Source organism: Sinohyriopsis cumingii, chromosome 5, assembly GCF_028554795.1.
Source record: "Sinohyriopsis cumingii isolate HCF-2022 chromosome 5, ASM2855479v2, whole genome shotgun sequence".
Lineage (NCBI taxonomy): Eukaryota > Metazoa > Mollusca > Bivalvia > Unionida > Unionidae > Sinohyriopsis > Sinohyriopsis cumingii.
The window spans coordinates 19,359,910-19,376,407 of NC_142965.1; the positions used below are offsets into that span (position 1 = coordinate 19,359,910).

At 33.5% G+C, this 16,498-nt stretch overlaps 1 protein-coding gene across 4 annotated transcripts in view; it reads right to left on the bottom strand.

Moving 5' to 3' along the window:
- Positions 1-811: 811 nt before the first annotated feature.
- LOC149798736 (unconventional myosin-XVI-like) overlaps positions 812-16,498 on the bottom strand; it is a 480,183-nt gene continuing 464,496 nt past the window's right edge. For all 4 annotated transcript variants that reach the window (XM_089957605.1, XM_089957606.1, XM_089957604.1 and 1 more), the window contains one exon: positions 812-10,338. In XM_089957605.1, coding sequence (XP_089813731.1) covers positions 10,156-10,338 — 183 coding nt within the window. In that variant the 3' untranslated portion in view covers positions 812-10,155. The remainder of the gene's footprint in view (positions 10,339-16,498) is intronic.

Sequence of the window (16,498 nt, forward strand, 5' to 3'; positions counted from 1 at the left end):
TCACATTCATCTTATGGCATGCATTGTACCTCATTACATTCATCTTATGGCAGGCATTGTACCTCATTACATTCATCTTTATGGCATGCATTGTACCTCATTACATTCATCTTATGGCATGCATTGTACCTCATCACATTCATCTTATGGCATGCATTGTACCTCATCACATTCATCTTATGGCATGCATTGTACCTCATCACATTCATCTTATGGCATGCATTGTACCTCATTACATTCATCTTATGGCAGGCATTGTACCTCATTACATTCATCTTTATGGCATGCATTGTACCTCATTACATTCATCTTATGACATGCATTGTACCTCATTACATTCATCTTATGGCATGCATTGTACCTAATTACATTCATCTTATGGCATGCATTGTACCTAATTACATTCACCTTATGGCATGCATTGTACCTCATTACATTCATCTTATGGCATGCATTGTACCTCATCACATTCATCTTATGGCATGCATTGTACCTCATTACATTCATCTTTATGGCATGCATTGTACCTCATTACATTCATCTTATAGTATGCATTGTACCTCATTACATTCATCTTATGGCATGCATTGTACCTTATTACATTTATTTTATGGCATGCATTGTACCTCATTACATTTATCTTATGGCATGCATTGTACCTCATTGCATTTATCTTATGGCATGCATTGTACCTCATTACATTCATCTTATGGCATGCATTGTACCTTGTTACATTCAAATGTGGACTCGTTTGATAAGTTTATTTATATTACTTGTGTAAAAAGACCAAAACAATAACAAACTCTATATATATAAGTAAAAGCTTTATTACTTGCATCGTTATGTTTATGACATGGCATATGGTAAAAAGACATGGACTTTAAAAGATCTAATTCATTAGTTCAAGGATACAAATATGTAAAGAATTTCACACAGTAAACTTCATTAGTATACATAAAGGCAGGTATAGAGTATCATACAGTAACTCCTTCAAAACTCCATCAATTATTTTTACTTGATCAATGCTGAAACAAAAGTACCACGTATACTCACATAGAATCTGACTGTAAACAATATTAAGCCCTGACTTGTATCATGTATCACCAGATCAGGGTTTATGTTTGTTTGTTCTACTGATAACTCATAACAAAAAGGATACACCCTGATCTGCTGGCATGTTATGTGATGGAATATCTGGTTCTGTGCTTTTTACAGATGGATCTGACTTTCAAGTGAGTACACATACTGTATGTAATGATTCCTTAAACAATGAACACTAAACCAATCGGTGTTCAAGAATATGACTTATTGGTTTGCTATAATGGTATGTATGGTAGATAAGATGTCACAAGTTTTTTTAAATGTTACAATAGGGACTTATTACTATACTATTATTGTAAGTGAAGATGTCACAGGTATATTTCTAAGTTACAATCATAACATTGATTAGCTATACTGTTATTGTAAATAAAGATGTCAGATTTATTTCTGTTCTACAATGTCAGGAATACTGTGAAAATAACTAACCACAATCACACAATACCTGCTGACAGACTGACAACAAGTAAGTACTTAAGATATGACCTAGATATACAGTGACATCCATACTGCTTGAAGCATGTATGACCAACCTTGGGGGAAAACACTACTGCTATTAAAGACTTTACCTGGAAGTTGTAGACAAATACTTGACAAAAATATACATGGAATTACATGCACATTCAAAAAATATACAGAATTACATGTAAATCATATACTTGTAACCGACTGGATGCCTGTAAATATATAAAGGCAGTTAAAAATACTGCTGAATATGATGTAATCAAGCTTAATTTAAAAAATCTGGCAAATAAAAAGTTGTCTTTTCACTCTGTATCCAAACATGGATTGAAACATGTCCCTATCAGTAATATTAAAATAAATTTTAATAAGGTAAAAAAAAAAATTAAAATAAAATTCTTGTGAATTGATTAAACATTAGCAAAAAAAAATTTTGATTGCTTCAACTGATTTGTGTATCTTCAAGGATCACAATGATGAATAATTTGACATAAAGATATTTTACTGAAATACAAGGTAAAACTAATTTAAGATACTTGAAAAGGAAGAAAAAAGAATCTCAACTGAAAGATGTGTAGAAGTTTCAATATCAAGCACTTGTTTTATATTGCACATAGTTAAGTTAATAACTGACCAACAACATTAGGTAAAAGACAGAACATTTTCAAACAGAGTATTGTACATAAAAGTGTCTAAACCTAAACAAAAGATATAGCTACATGAAGAAAAAACATTTTGGGAACCTTTCCTGAATTTACACCTGGACTAATATCTTTTAATGAGCCAAACATCTTTAAATTGAAGCTGGTGAAACAAATCCTATAATGCTGACTTATTTCACATACATATATGTCACATTATATACCAGTGTAAACAAGTTATGACAGAGTATTGGTACTTTAGCATGGTTACACGATGTGTGTGTAAACAAGTTATGACAGAGTATTGGTACTTTAGCATGGTTACACGATGTGTGTGTAAACAAGTTATGACAGAGTATTGGTACTTTAGCATGGTTACACGATGTGAGTGTAAACAAGTTATGACAGAGTATTGGTACTTTAGCATGGTTACACAATATGTCTATGGCAAGTTATCTATTTCAAGATTAAATTAATATACAATATAAATGCCAGGGTATCGGAGTTCAAGTGAACTGATGTAAGGGAGGTAACTCACTAATGGATGGCATCAAATGGCTTTAACAGCATTAGATGTTAAAATTTGTGTGGTTGTAGCTGACTTTGATACAAGATAAAGAATACACAACACAGTAGTTCTGGAATAGACATTTTACCAACAAAAGCTCACACCTTTATAGCTGAGACTGATTGTCAAACATGCAGGCCATTTTAAAACAGAAGTTACACAAAAGATTTAAAGCTGTTACCAATTAATAAAATGTAAAGTACAGGATTATCAATATTCTTCTGATCAATTAAAAAAACTGATAACAATGGACAAATCAATTGTTCAAAACTGCTGAATAAACAATGCATTAAAAAAAGATAATGACTATATTAGAGCTACTAAACTCAATTTTCTATCACTAAACTTGGTAAAATACACTGATAAATTAAGTACTGGTTTACTCAAGAAAAATGCAATTGAGTCACAGTAAGCTAATTCGAAAGTACTTGTTTTACTTTTTAAAGCATTGTATGTCACATAATATAATGAAATTTAAAAGGAATAGCAATGAATTAATATTTCTAATAGATGTAATATACAACTTACTGCACATTTTCAAATATTAATTGCAGTTATAAAATTTTACTTTCTAATGTGCCTTCGCATCATACAAAATATGTATTAGTGGAAAAAATAAACTTCAAGTATCTTGTTCCAAAGTGTGAGTCTGTACATGTATAAGTACTGTATAAATTTTAGTCTGGACATGTACAAGTATTGTATAAATTTAGTCTGTACATGCATAAGTACTGTATAAATTAAGTTAACTTTTACATTCTATACTTTGTAACAGCGCTTAACTCAAAGTCATCAAATAGCTCAGGGCTTAACTCACAATCAAAATAGCTCAGGATTTTACTTATAGTCATCAAACAGCCCAGGACTTAACTCAGTCATCAACTAGCCAAGGATTAAACTCACTATTATCAAATAACACGGAATTTAACTCACTGTCATCAAATAGCTTAGGATTTAACTGACAGTCATCATATAGCCCAGTATTTAACTCAATGTCATCAAACAGCCTAGGATTTATCTCACTATTATCAAATAGCCCAGAATTTAATTGTCATCAAATAGCACAGAAGTTAACTCAGTGTCATCAAATAACCCAGGGATTTATTTTGGTTCTTTTTGTAAATGTCATTTTTTAAAATGTCTGTATGTAGTTTCTTAATTATAGTTTCAACTTTTTCTTTTTCCATTTATAAACAAGATTATATACTTATGCATTTGTACATGATTCTCAGTCCCTATCAGAGGATTTAAATTTTATCAATTTGACATTATGACTTTGTTCAGATAAATTATTCTGACAAACTGATTCAACTGAAAAAATGGGTGAAAAAAGAAAGCTGTTCAAAAAGTGTTTTGTAGAAAACATACAGTATAAAAGAAATATATGCAAATCACAATGTGATATTTTTGATATAGTATTATAGTGTGCAATGGTGAATAGATACTCATGTTATTTCATATACAATTAGATGGATCCAATAATATTATGTGTAAACAAAAGATTTCCTTCTAAATCCAACTTTTGAGATTTACATGAATGACTATGGCAAAGGGTGGGATAAAATTTAACTTATCCCTCCCCCAAACATATAATAAAAAAACAAGTGGCTGCTAAACGGATATCAAATAGAATGCAACATGTTATGGTAAATTAACTTCATTAGTAAAGCAAACATATGCTTTAAATTCTTTGAATGAATTTTAAATGGTTAATACTAGTTATGCAGCAGTACAGAAAATATGATATACTACTGTAACATTTAAGATTCAATTTTTGCTTGTTTCCTTGCTCATATTTTTAAATTCAATATTGTTGTTATTATTCTAGAGTATGATAAATGGATAAAATATGGTAAAGTCCAAAGTTGTGCAAATGAATAAAAACTGGTACGCCTCACTGGAGGCTGTTGATCTTGCTATGCCTTAATGGAGGCTGTTGATTTCTGGATGTCAATGGAGCTTAGCAGCTATTAAAATCTTCACAGATTATAATTCTATTACAACTTACTACACTACATGTCCAACATCTCGTTACTATTTAAATTTATTTGTTAAAGTCTCAAAAAACAAATCTTGTACATAATTCATTCAATGTAAGCATATTGGGAGAGAAAATGCACCTCCAAAGTAGAGAGCTTCCAACAAAGGAGATGGGAACCTAACTCTTAAGATAGGCACAATATTCTCAGCATGTGCTTATTAGGATGAACTTGAACCTGACACAATTTACCCAAATAAACAATTATGGAAATGCAGGTATTATGTCAAATACATTACAATGTAATGATATAAAATATTAAGCAGTAAACATGCATTTTGAAGCTTGTAGTATATTTGCATTTACAAACATCTATAACAAATCAACAATCAAACACACCGATTCCATGACACATGACTACAATATGACTGCCTGCCTATACAAAGGTCACTTCTTTTTACAGTGTTAAATCTGACTGAAGAATAAAATAAAATGTAAATGTAAATAAAAACCAGTCTTCCATGTCCCTAATTCAATATGAAATAAAAACCAGCCTTCCATATCCTTAATTAAATACTAAATGTCCAATGCCACACTTGTAGTACTGTGGACATTCTTTGGATTCTTCAACCCAGACAAACTTGAGTAACGTAAAACACATTATTTTAAGATCTTACTAACTTGCATAATGGAGTAAATAACTCCAAAATTAATGTTTCATTGAGTACAAGTCAGAATGTAGCACTTTATCAAAAGAAAGACGTTGTGGAAATGTTTTCCTAAATTTTGTAAAAATGGAGTTCTACTATCACCAAGCATGGGATTATCATCAAACATGGGTTTATCACCAAGCATGGACTTGTCATCAAGTATGGACTTGTCATTATGCATGAGATTATCCCCAAGCATGGACTCGTCATCAAACAGAATTATCACCAAGCATGGGATTATCATCAAATATAGAACTATCACCAAGCATAGGATTATCACAAAGCATGGACTTGGCATCAAACATGGACTTGTCACCAAGCATGGATTTGTCATCAAGTATGGACTTGTGATCAAACATGGACTTGTCACCAAGCATGGGCTTGTCATCAAGCATGGGTGACCAAGCATGGGCTAATCATCAATCATGGACTTATCAAGCATGGGATTATCACCAAGTATGAGCAGATGAAAAGTGTTGTCAGACTGGGCTCTATAATGCTGTTTCTACTACAAGATAAAAGGAAACTGTATCAACCATGATCTGCTGGTATATTAGATAATGTCTGGTATTTGGATCTAATCTAGAACTGTATCAACCAGGATCTGCTGATATATCAGATAATGTCTGGTATCTAGATCTAATCTAGAACTGTATCAACCAGGATCTGCTGGTATATTAGATAATGTCTGGTATCTGGATCTAATCTAGAACTGTATCAACCAGGATCTGCTGGTATATTAGATAATGTCTGGTATCTGGATCTAATCTAGAACTGTATCAACCAGGATCTGCTGGTATATTAGATAATGTCTGGTATCTAGATCTAATCTAGAACTGTATCAACCAGGATCTGCTGGTAAATTAGATAATGTCTGGTATCTAGATCTAATCTAGAACTGAAAGGGTGGGGCAGAGGGTGTGTGTGTTTGTGTGTGTGTGGAATGACAGATGTGGAATAACAGTAATTTTCTATAAAAATTTAACGAAGTATAGAATATGTCTAGAGATGTCTTGGTCTTTACTATATATGGTGTGTTCACTTGTAACATGGTTAAAATTATAAATGTGTCCATACCACATGTATTTCCCTGCCAATATAATTCAAATAAAAGGCAAAGCTCAAGGCCAAACAGGAGCCATTACTCCATTACATATACTGGAAAATGGTCAAAACCAAATTTGACCAAGGTCTCCTTAATATTAAGCATCATGCAGACTTTTGTCTCAGTCCATGAAGTCCACCAACTTCATACAAAATTTCGTCTCAGTCCATGAAGTCCACCAACTTCATACAAAATTTCATCTCATTCAATTAAGTCCACCAACTTCATACAAAATTTCATCTCAATCCATTAAGTCCACCAACTTCATACAGAATTTCATCTCAATCCATTAAGTCCACCAACTTCATACAAAATTTCATCTCAATCCATTAGGTCCACCAACTTCATACAAAAGTTTGTCTCAGTCCATTAAGTCCACCATAGCTTTTAAGCAGAAATTAAATACATGACGGCTGATGGAAAGTGATGGGCAGGTATGTAACACAGTAGGCCACCAACACTGAAATGGTACAGATATTATTTCATCATCTCTTTAGATTAATACAAGTATTACTGAGTGAATACAAAACTTCATACATTACCATCTTATATACTTTAAAAATATCAAATACAGAAATCAAAAGAATTTTGAATATTGAGCTCTAAAATGAATGCCAGATATGTACATTAATTTTAGTGGATACCAGGCATCTAAAATATTTCTAATGAAAACTGAAAAAGAAACAGGTCAAGGATAAAACTACTTCCAATATTTACAAAAAAATTAAATACTCAATACAAAAGAAACACTAATAGTTCCAAGTTATTTCGCATTCTCGATTCCAAGTTATTTCCCTTTCTCAGTAGACAAACAAGTCAGTCTTGGTATTTCTTGAAAGTTCAGTAAGTATGACATAAAACCTTCACACCATACTTGCAGGCAAGATATATCTGACACTGAATTGATTTTGTTTCTTTCCAAATTCAGCTGAGTTGCTAAAATGACACAAATATTATGCTTACTAACAATTTGTGAAATAAAGTTTGAATCGGACTCAAGGTATAAATTAATGAATCAGATTACATAAAACTATTCATATACTGTGTAATCTGTTCACTGTCATAAACATAATTTACACATATGCATATGCAAAGATATTTACAAACTTTGTACATGACAGCAGATTCAATTATCATTGTTAGCATACATTAACTTCAACCAATTAAAAAAATACAGACACTACATGCATGTTTCTGTGGTATCATTAATTCCTGATTACATGGAAAATGTATTGTTTTTCATCATATATATTTCTGGAATACAGGTCACATTCTATATTTAAAACTTTGTGTAGATATGTCTTCCATTTATAAACAAAAATCCAGTGGGTTTGTGCTGAGTGTAAAATTCAGTTTGCCTTGCAATCAAGTTCTTTCCACCAACCGGGTTCCATTTTTTGGAGGGGTGTTAGGGTCTTGTTGCATGAGATGTTATTACTATTCATTTGAAAGTAGTAGTGATAACAAGATTTTCTGCACCATTTTTATTTAGGAACAACTAGATATCAGGGTGATATCACACAAGGTCTTTCAGTGAAAACACAACATTGATCTGAAGGGTAGCAATAACAAGATTTCAAGATGGATGCTGTCAGCAGTAGCACCTTTTATTTATGACCAGCTAGACATAATAAATCTCTTGGTGAAAACTCCCTGTCAATATGACTTTTTCTTCAGGAGAAGTAGCGATAATATTTTCAAGATGGTTGTTGTGGTGGCCATACTGGAAGTCAGATTGGCAGTCATTTACAATCAACTAGATACCTGAAGGAGTGTTTCACTGAAAACATCATGCTGATATGACCATCCATTCAGAAGAAGTAGCAACAACAAGATTCTGAGTGACCATTTTGGAAGTCTGAGCATCACCATTTTCATTTAGGACCTACTATACCATGGGATGAATGTGTGTGCAAAGTTTCATGGCAATCCTCATAGTAATTTAGGTGGAGTAAAGATAATGAAGTAGCAGATGGACAGATGATCAATAACAGACAACAAGCTCCCCTAAGTCTATTGCCAGCAATGGTAAAAACCACTGCAAACTAAAATTATGCTGCAAAAACCGATTTGTCTCTGGACTTAAGAATGGACCAAGAGATAGGCACACTGACCAGCAGATGGACACATTGCTATTGCTATATTTGATTAGGTTTGTTGGGTGGGTTAGTGTACATTGCTATACAAATAAAAATTTCCTTTTTTTGACCTAAAGGATGGCATACACATAATACTAAGGGAGATAACTACTGAGCTACTGGGAACCATCTGAAGAATGATTACAATAGCCTGACTAATCAGGACAGGCATGTTTGTTTCATTCTGCAACAGCGGTATACATATCTACCTGGAAATTGGAATCTCTGAGAAATATCAGTAAATATCACATTTGGCATCTGTTTCATACATGGAAAATGTATACACAAAGGCAATATGTACACATAATGTGTACAAATAAGAATTGTGTACACATCAGCACTGTATACACATCAGCAATGTACACAAACAAGCAATGTGTACACATCAGCAATGTATACACATAAGCAATGTGTACACATAAGTAATGTATAAACATAAGCAATGTGTACAAAAAAGTAATGTATACACATAAAAGATGTGAACTCATAAGCAATGTATGCACATAAGCAATGTATACACATAAGTAATGTGTACAAATAAGCAATGTATACACTTAAGCAATGTTTATCTCCTCTAACTTCAAATGAAATAAAGATTAGCAAACATTGGATGAATGTCTCTCAAATCTGAACAAAAGCTTCCAAATACCAAAATTTGATTCCACATAAATCTATTGAGCAATCCAAACTGAGTCGCACACAACTTTATTTGACAGCAGTAAAGTTTTCTGGAAACTGGAATCACAGAGAACAAAAAAAATCTCAAAATTCAACGTATATATTCAATGTATATGATACAGTATTATCAATCAGAGGTCATGGGTCAACTGTTTTTAACATAAAGTAAATCTTTTCAAATAAGACAAGCTATTTATTGTCACTTATTATAAGAAACCACAGAGTTACATATTGATTTCTAACATAAATAACTCTTATAAACATACATCCAGGTTTGTGTCAGTTAACATTCAAGTTACGAAGTTACATATCAAGTTACATTAAAGTACCACACCAAATACTCATGTTACCACCAAAAGGTATCAATAGTACCACACCAAATACACATGGAACCATCAAAAGGTATCAATAGTACCACACCAAACACACATGGAACCATCAAAAGTTATCAGTAGTACCACACCAAATATACATGTAACCATCAAAAGGTATCAGGTGTACCACACTGAATACACATGTAACCATCAAAAGGTATTAGCAGTAATACACGGAATCCACATGTAACCATCGAAAGGTATCAGCAGTACCACACCTAATACATGTGGGACCATCAAAGATATTGATAATATGTCTAATAAATTTGGGATCATCAGAATGTAGCAAAAGACAACTTTTGATCAGATTTAAAGAGACACTTCAGCAACAAGAAATAACAAATCTTGCTGTACTTCAACATTTTTGCAATGATTAGATGATTATATAATGAAAAGAATGATCTCAGTGCTGCCCATCTTTGTTGATTTCTTCACGTTCATCTCCCCAGTTTCTGATAGCACCACCACGCTTCATCATAATTTCTCGCTTCCATGCTGGAGCATCCTGAAGTTCCTGTTCCATCTGCCTCCTCTCCTCTTCCTGCTGGCGTAGCATCTCTTTTCTCTTCTCTTCAGCTTCTTTGGTCTAAAATATAAATTGTAACAGCTATGTTTAGTCAAGGTTGAGAATTTATTAAACATCAGAAAGTGTCAAGAGTCAGGTCTTGTTTATATGACTTTAAGGAGCTGCAGACACTTAGTGGATAACATGTCAGACTGGCATGCCAAAGGTTGCAAGTTTGAATCCTGTCAAGATCAGTTGCTATGGTATCTCTCTGGGAAGAGAACTTGACTACAATTGCTTCAGCAGTCTACAAAGTGTTGATGTGCCATTAAATACAAAACAACAGACGATGTGATATTCAATTATCTGATCATATTTATATATTATGTAGCCACAAATGAATTCTGCTTATGAAATCCCATAGTAGCAATTGCCTGTAGTAATTGCCATGTTTTGAAACAGCTGTAGATGTTCTATGACTTGCTTGATTTATTGGAGTTATGTATTAAAATATCAAGCAATCCAAAACAGTTTTAACATTGAAATAAGAATTGTAAAAATGTGGAATTATGCAGATGTAACATGAATTTGACAAATGATAATGGATGTTACATATTCACAATAAAGATCTATGGCAAACTGATTTTTGGGTCCATATTTTTAAGTACCTTTTTAAAACAGCCATCTTACTTAATATCAAAAGGCAACTTCAACAGGATAAGAATAAATGCATGGGAAAATTACAAATATGCCATATATACTTACATAAAGGTTGTGTAGACTGCAAACAACAGAGACCATGAGCTCCCATTTCATGATGTGCAGATCCAAGTCTACACTGTTTGTTCTACTAACTACAAACAGAATCCATAAACCCAGATCTGTTGGCACATTATTCAATGGTACATTTGGCCTATGCAGTTTGCAGTTGGATTGGACTTGAACATGAGCATCTACAGTACTGGTATGTATACCAATGGAAGTTTTGAAAAAAGTGTCAACTATGACACAACTTTACAGGATTTTGGAAATAGTAACTCGTTTATAAATTATTCTATCATTAGAAGTGGAAACTCATTTATAAATTAATTTACCTTTGAAGTACTCTTTATAACTTAACCTACCTTTGGAAGACGGAACTGCTATGTAAATTATTCTACCTTTGGAAGTAGGAACTGCTATGTAAATTATTCTACCTTTGGAAGTAGGAACTGCTATGTAAATTATTCTACCTTTGGAAGTAGGAACAGCTTTGTAAATTATTCTACCTTTCCAAAGTAGAAACTTTTTTAACTGGTCTACCTTTGAAAGCAGGAACATGTTTATAAATTATTGTTCCTTTGGAAGTACTCTTGTAAAATATTCTACCTTTGTAAGTAGGAATCATTTATTTTACCTCTGTTCAATATTAGTTTTATCTGGACAATTCAATGATCATGTAAATTCTACTCCTTACACAGCCAGAGTTATCTGACCATATTTGGCAATGGGAATAATTTCTACTGAACTCAAAACTAGATATCATATTTTGCCATGAGAGCTATTTCTACTGAAATTTAGACAAGACAATACTATATTTTGTTATGGAGTAATTTCTACTGAATTTGAGACACAATACAATATTTTCTTATCGGAGTCATTTCTACTGAATTCAAAACTAGACAATACTATATCTTTTCAAGGGAGTTATTTCTACTGAATTCAAGACTTGACAATTCTATATTTTGTCATGGGAGTCATTTTTACTGAATTTAAAAAATAGACAATACCACATCTTTTCAAGGGAGTTATTTCTATGATTTCAAGACTTTACAATACTATATTTTGTCATAGGAGTTAATTCTACTAAATTCAAGACTTGACAATACCATATTTTGCCATGGGAGACATTTCTACTTAATTCAAGACTAGACAATACCCACTAGGAAATTGAACAGAATACTGCAACTATTATAGTACATATTTAATTAAAGTGAGTAATCTGGCAGTGAACCAAAAATCAAGGAAATGAAAATTTCAATTTAAATTACATCTTCATATTACTATGAGTTCACCAACCAATTATTTGTGTAGTATTTATTTTTATGGATTGCCCTGTTATTACAACTGATGCATTTAACGTCTTAATTAGCAATTATCAATTTGTTGAAATAATATGACACCCTTCTGCAATCAATATTTTTAAGTACTGATGAAAGAGAATTCTTATCGGCAAATGAAAATTTAATTTATGAATATAAAAATCTCATATTGGATCTAATATTGTTTAATATTGTCTAAGTATTAGCAAGACAAGTCCTGATTGAGCATTCACTGAAACAAACTGAGATGTGTCTATACAAGACAGGCTGTAGTATTTATGAGATTTGTCTATACAAGACAGGCTGTAGAATGCATATGAGATGTGTCTATACAAGGCAGGCTGTAGTATTTATGTGATATGTGTCTATACAAGGCAGGTTGTAGTATCTATTACTGAAAGGTGTCTATACAAAACAGGTTGTAGTATTTATGTGAGATGTGTCTATACAAGACAGGTTGCAGTACTTATGTGAGATGAGTCTATACAAGGCAGGTTGTAGTATTTATGAGCAATGTGTCTATACAAGACAGGTTATTGTACTTATGTACTACAGAGATAAGCAAGAACTTTTTTAAGATCTGCACAATATGTAGGATTAGGGAAACTGGACTGGTATAACAGTGCCCAAGAAAAAACTGGACTGGTATAACAGTGCCCAAGAAAAAACTAGACTGGTATAACAGTGCCCAAGAAAAGGACAAATTACATCTGCATTTGTAAAACACTTATGCTCCCCCACCCCCACAGACCCAAAAGTCTATATACAGAAAATATTTTTAAAATGTTGACAATATTGCCAGGAAAATCTAATCAGGTAATCAATGTAACTTTTTATTTGATCAGCAGCCTGTGTTTACTCTCTGTTTATAGAGAAGGTGGCATAGTTGTCCTGAGCAAACACTGTAATTGATACTTTCAATCAGTTATCACTGAAAAACATGCAAAAGTGTGTCTGAACAGAGTTTAGAACATCTAGAGAGTTTAGAACAGTGTATAAGCAAGTGTGTTAGGCAGAACAATGTCTAAGTGCGAGAAGCAGAAGTGTCTAAGTGTGATAGGTAGAGTAATGTCTAAGCGTGAAAAGCAGAAGTGTCTAAGTGTGATAGGTAGAGCAATGTCTAAGCGTGAAAAGCATAACAGTGTATAAGTGTGATAGGAAAAGCAGTATCTACATGTGATAAGTAGAGCAGTGTCTAAGTATGATAGGCAAAGCAGTGTCTAAGTATGATAGGTAGAGCAGTGTCTAAGTGTGTTAGGTAGAGCAGTGTCTAAGTGTCATAGGTAGAACACTGTCTAAGTGTGAGAGGCAGAGCATTTTGTAAGTGCATGAGACATAATAGTAGCTAAGGAAATGTGAGAGCCAATGCATTGTTTAAGTAAATATGAATGCAAGAATAGTGTCAAATTAAGTGTGAAAGGCAGAACAGTTTCAATGCATTATTGAAAAAATAGTGCTAAAATTGCTGAGATAGGCAAAATGTCTGTCAAAATTAAGACAAACAGGTGACACTGTGTCCAAAAGACAGGTAAAATGTCTGTCAAAATTAAGTAAGACAGGTAACCTTGTATCCAAAAGACAGGTAAAATGACTGTCAAAATTAAGACAGACAGGTGACATTCTGTCCAAAAGACAGGTAAAATGTCTGTCAAAATTAAGTAAGACAGGTAACCTTGTATCCAAAAGACAGGTAAAATAACTGTCAAAATTAAGACAGACAGGTGACATTCTCTCCAAAAGATAGATAAAATGTCTGTTAAAATTAAGTAAGACAGGTGACATTGTGTGAAAAAGATAGGTAAAATGTCTGTCAGAATTAAGACAGACAGGTGACATTGTGTCCAAAAAAGTACCATAAATGGCACATTCCACCCATGTATAATAGTCCCCATTGTAGGCACAAGTAGGGTATAGTTGATCCTGCACATTGCTAATCAATGGGTCTCAATGCCTGGGACCTTCTGCCCAGGTCTTTAACTAAAGTTACAGAGCAGAGACCACTATTTTCTTATTATACCTGTATGACAATGACCCATGACCTTTACACTCCAGAATCCATAGCTTTCCTTATTATCATAAATACAAGGCATCCAAAATTTGGTCAAGGCACTTCCTTGAGAACAGATTTCTGCAACAGACATTTGTCTTCAAGCCACAATGACCTTGGTCTTTGACCACAAACTCAATAGGCTTCTTACATACCTAAATTACAAGCCTTCCACAAACATTGGTCAAAGGATGTGGTCTAGAACTTAAGTTATCATGAAAAAAGCTATTTTTGTCATTAGATCACATTCAAAATTATCTTGACCTTTCACTTCTAACCCCCAAATTGATAGGCTTCATTCTTACCCAAAGTATAAATCAGGAACAAACTTTTGGTGGAAATCAATAGTCCATATCTTAAGTGCAAGTCCTCCACACAAACATACTACATTGGTCGAGAACTTGAATTTTAATGTATAAATCATTTTTTTTCTTTCAATCAAAATATTCTTGATCTTTGACTTTTTTTAACCCCTAAATCAGTATGCTTCTTCCATACCCCAAGTACAGTCTATCTGCAAATTTAGGTCCAGGTATGACACATGCAAAGTTAATGTTATTGTATGTGGAGAAAAAAAATCATTCTCTCCATCACAGTGACCTTGCCTGTTACCTTTCACATGGTATATTACTAGATTAATCCCTTCCATATGTACAAGCCTTCTACTGCTTTGTGATTTGTAGATGATAGACAACTCAAGTTCTTGTACAGAAACCATTTTCTTCTCTGAGCGACCTTGACCTTTGACTTCTTAACCCTGAAATTGATAGGGTGCTTCCTTATCCCAAGTGCAAGCCATATACAAAGTCTGGTAAATGTAAGTGGTTGACAATTTATAAAACTGTGTGGGAACAATATCGTAAACATACAGACAACATCATGTTGATATATAACCATCAATCTAGAATGAGTAGTGACAACTAGATTTTGAAGATGGCCACTGTAGCAGCCATAATAGACGTCAGATATCATTTTCATTTGAGACCAATAACACATGGTAAGAAGTCCTCTAGCGAAAACCCTATGTATATATGTCTTTCTGATCTGGAGAAGCAGCAGAATAAAGATTTTGAAGCCCTCTGTCATGGTAGCAATATTGGTCTCCACCATGGTGGCAATACTGGTCTAAACCACGGTGGCAATATTGGTCTCCACCATGGTGGCAATATTGGTCTCCATGATTGTAGCAATACTGGATGTAAGATTACCTTAATTTTCATTTTGGACCAACGAGAGATTATAAGAAAAACACCCCATGTTGATAGACCATCCTTTAAGAAGTAGCAATAACAAGTTTTACATTTAAGAACATTTAGACATCCTAAGAAATCTATCATGTTGACATAACATTCTTTTGTGAAATTAGACCAGCGATCTAAAGACCTCATATTGTTGGCCATTCATAGCAGTAACAATGTTTTCAAGATCACAATTATGGCAGCCATACTGGATGTCTGAGCAGAACCACTTTTATTGGAACCAACCATTTTTATTGGAACCAACCAAAGACGAGGTAAATGAGTGTGTAAAATTTCATGGCAATCCTCCAAGCAGTTTGGTTGTGATAACAAACTTATGGTAAAATGGACAGATGGAAGCCAGATTGACAGACATCAGGCCATCCCATAGGGTCTTCTAGTCTGTGACCAGTAGAGGCAAAAATGCATCCTTTCTATAAAAAAAACTATTCTTAAAATAAAGGTCTCTCAAAGGTACTGATGCTCTATTGGTCAAAAAGAATTTCCAAGAATTCAGTAGCCATATTTGATGACTGACTGGCACAGTTTTTATACAGGACCAACTAGGTATGATAAGAAGTCTGTTGGTGAAAACCCCATACTGATATACTGGTACCTTCCATTTGGACACCAGTAGAGATAACATTATCTTCAAGATATGACTTAGCAATAACATGATTTTCAAGATGGCTACTGTAGAATCCAGATTGGATATCAGACTGGCACCATTTTGATTTAAGACCAGCTGGACATCATTCGAATTCTGATGAAAACCCCTTATTAATATGGCATTCTGTTCATGTGTCATAAGTTTAGCGAAAAGACTTTCAAGATGACTATAATGTGGAGGGCATAAGGGATGTCTGTGCAGCACC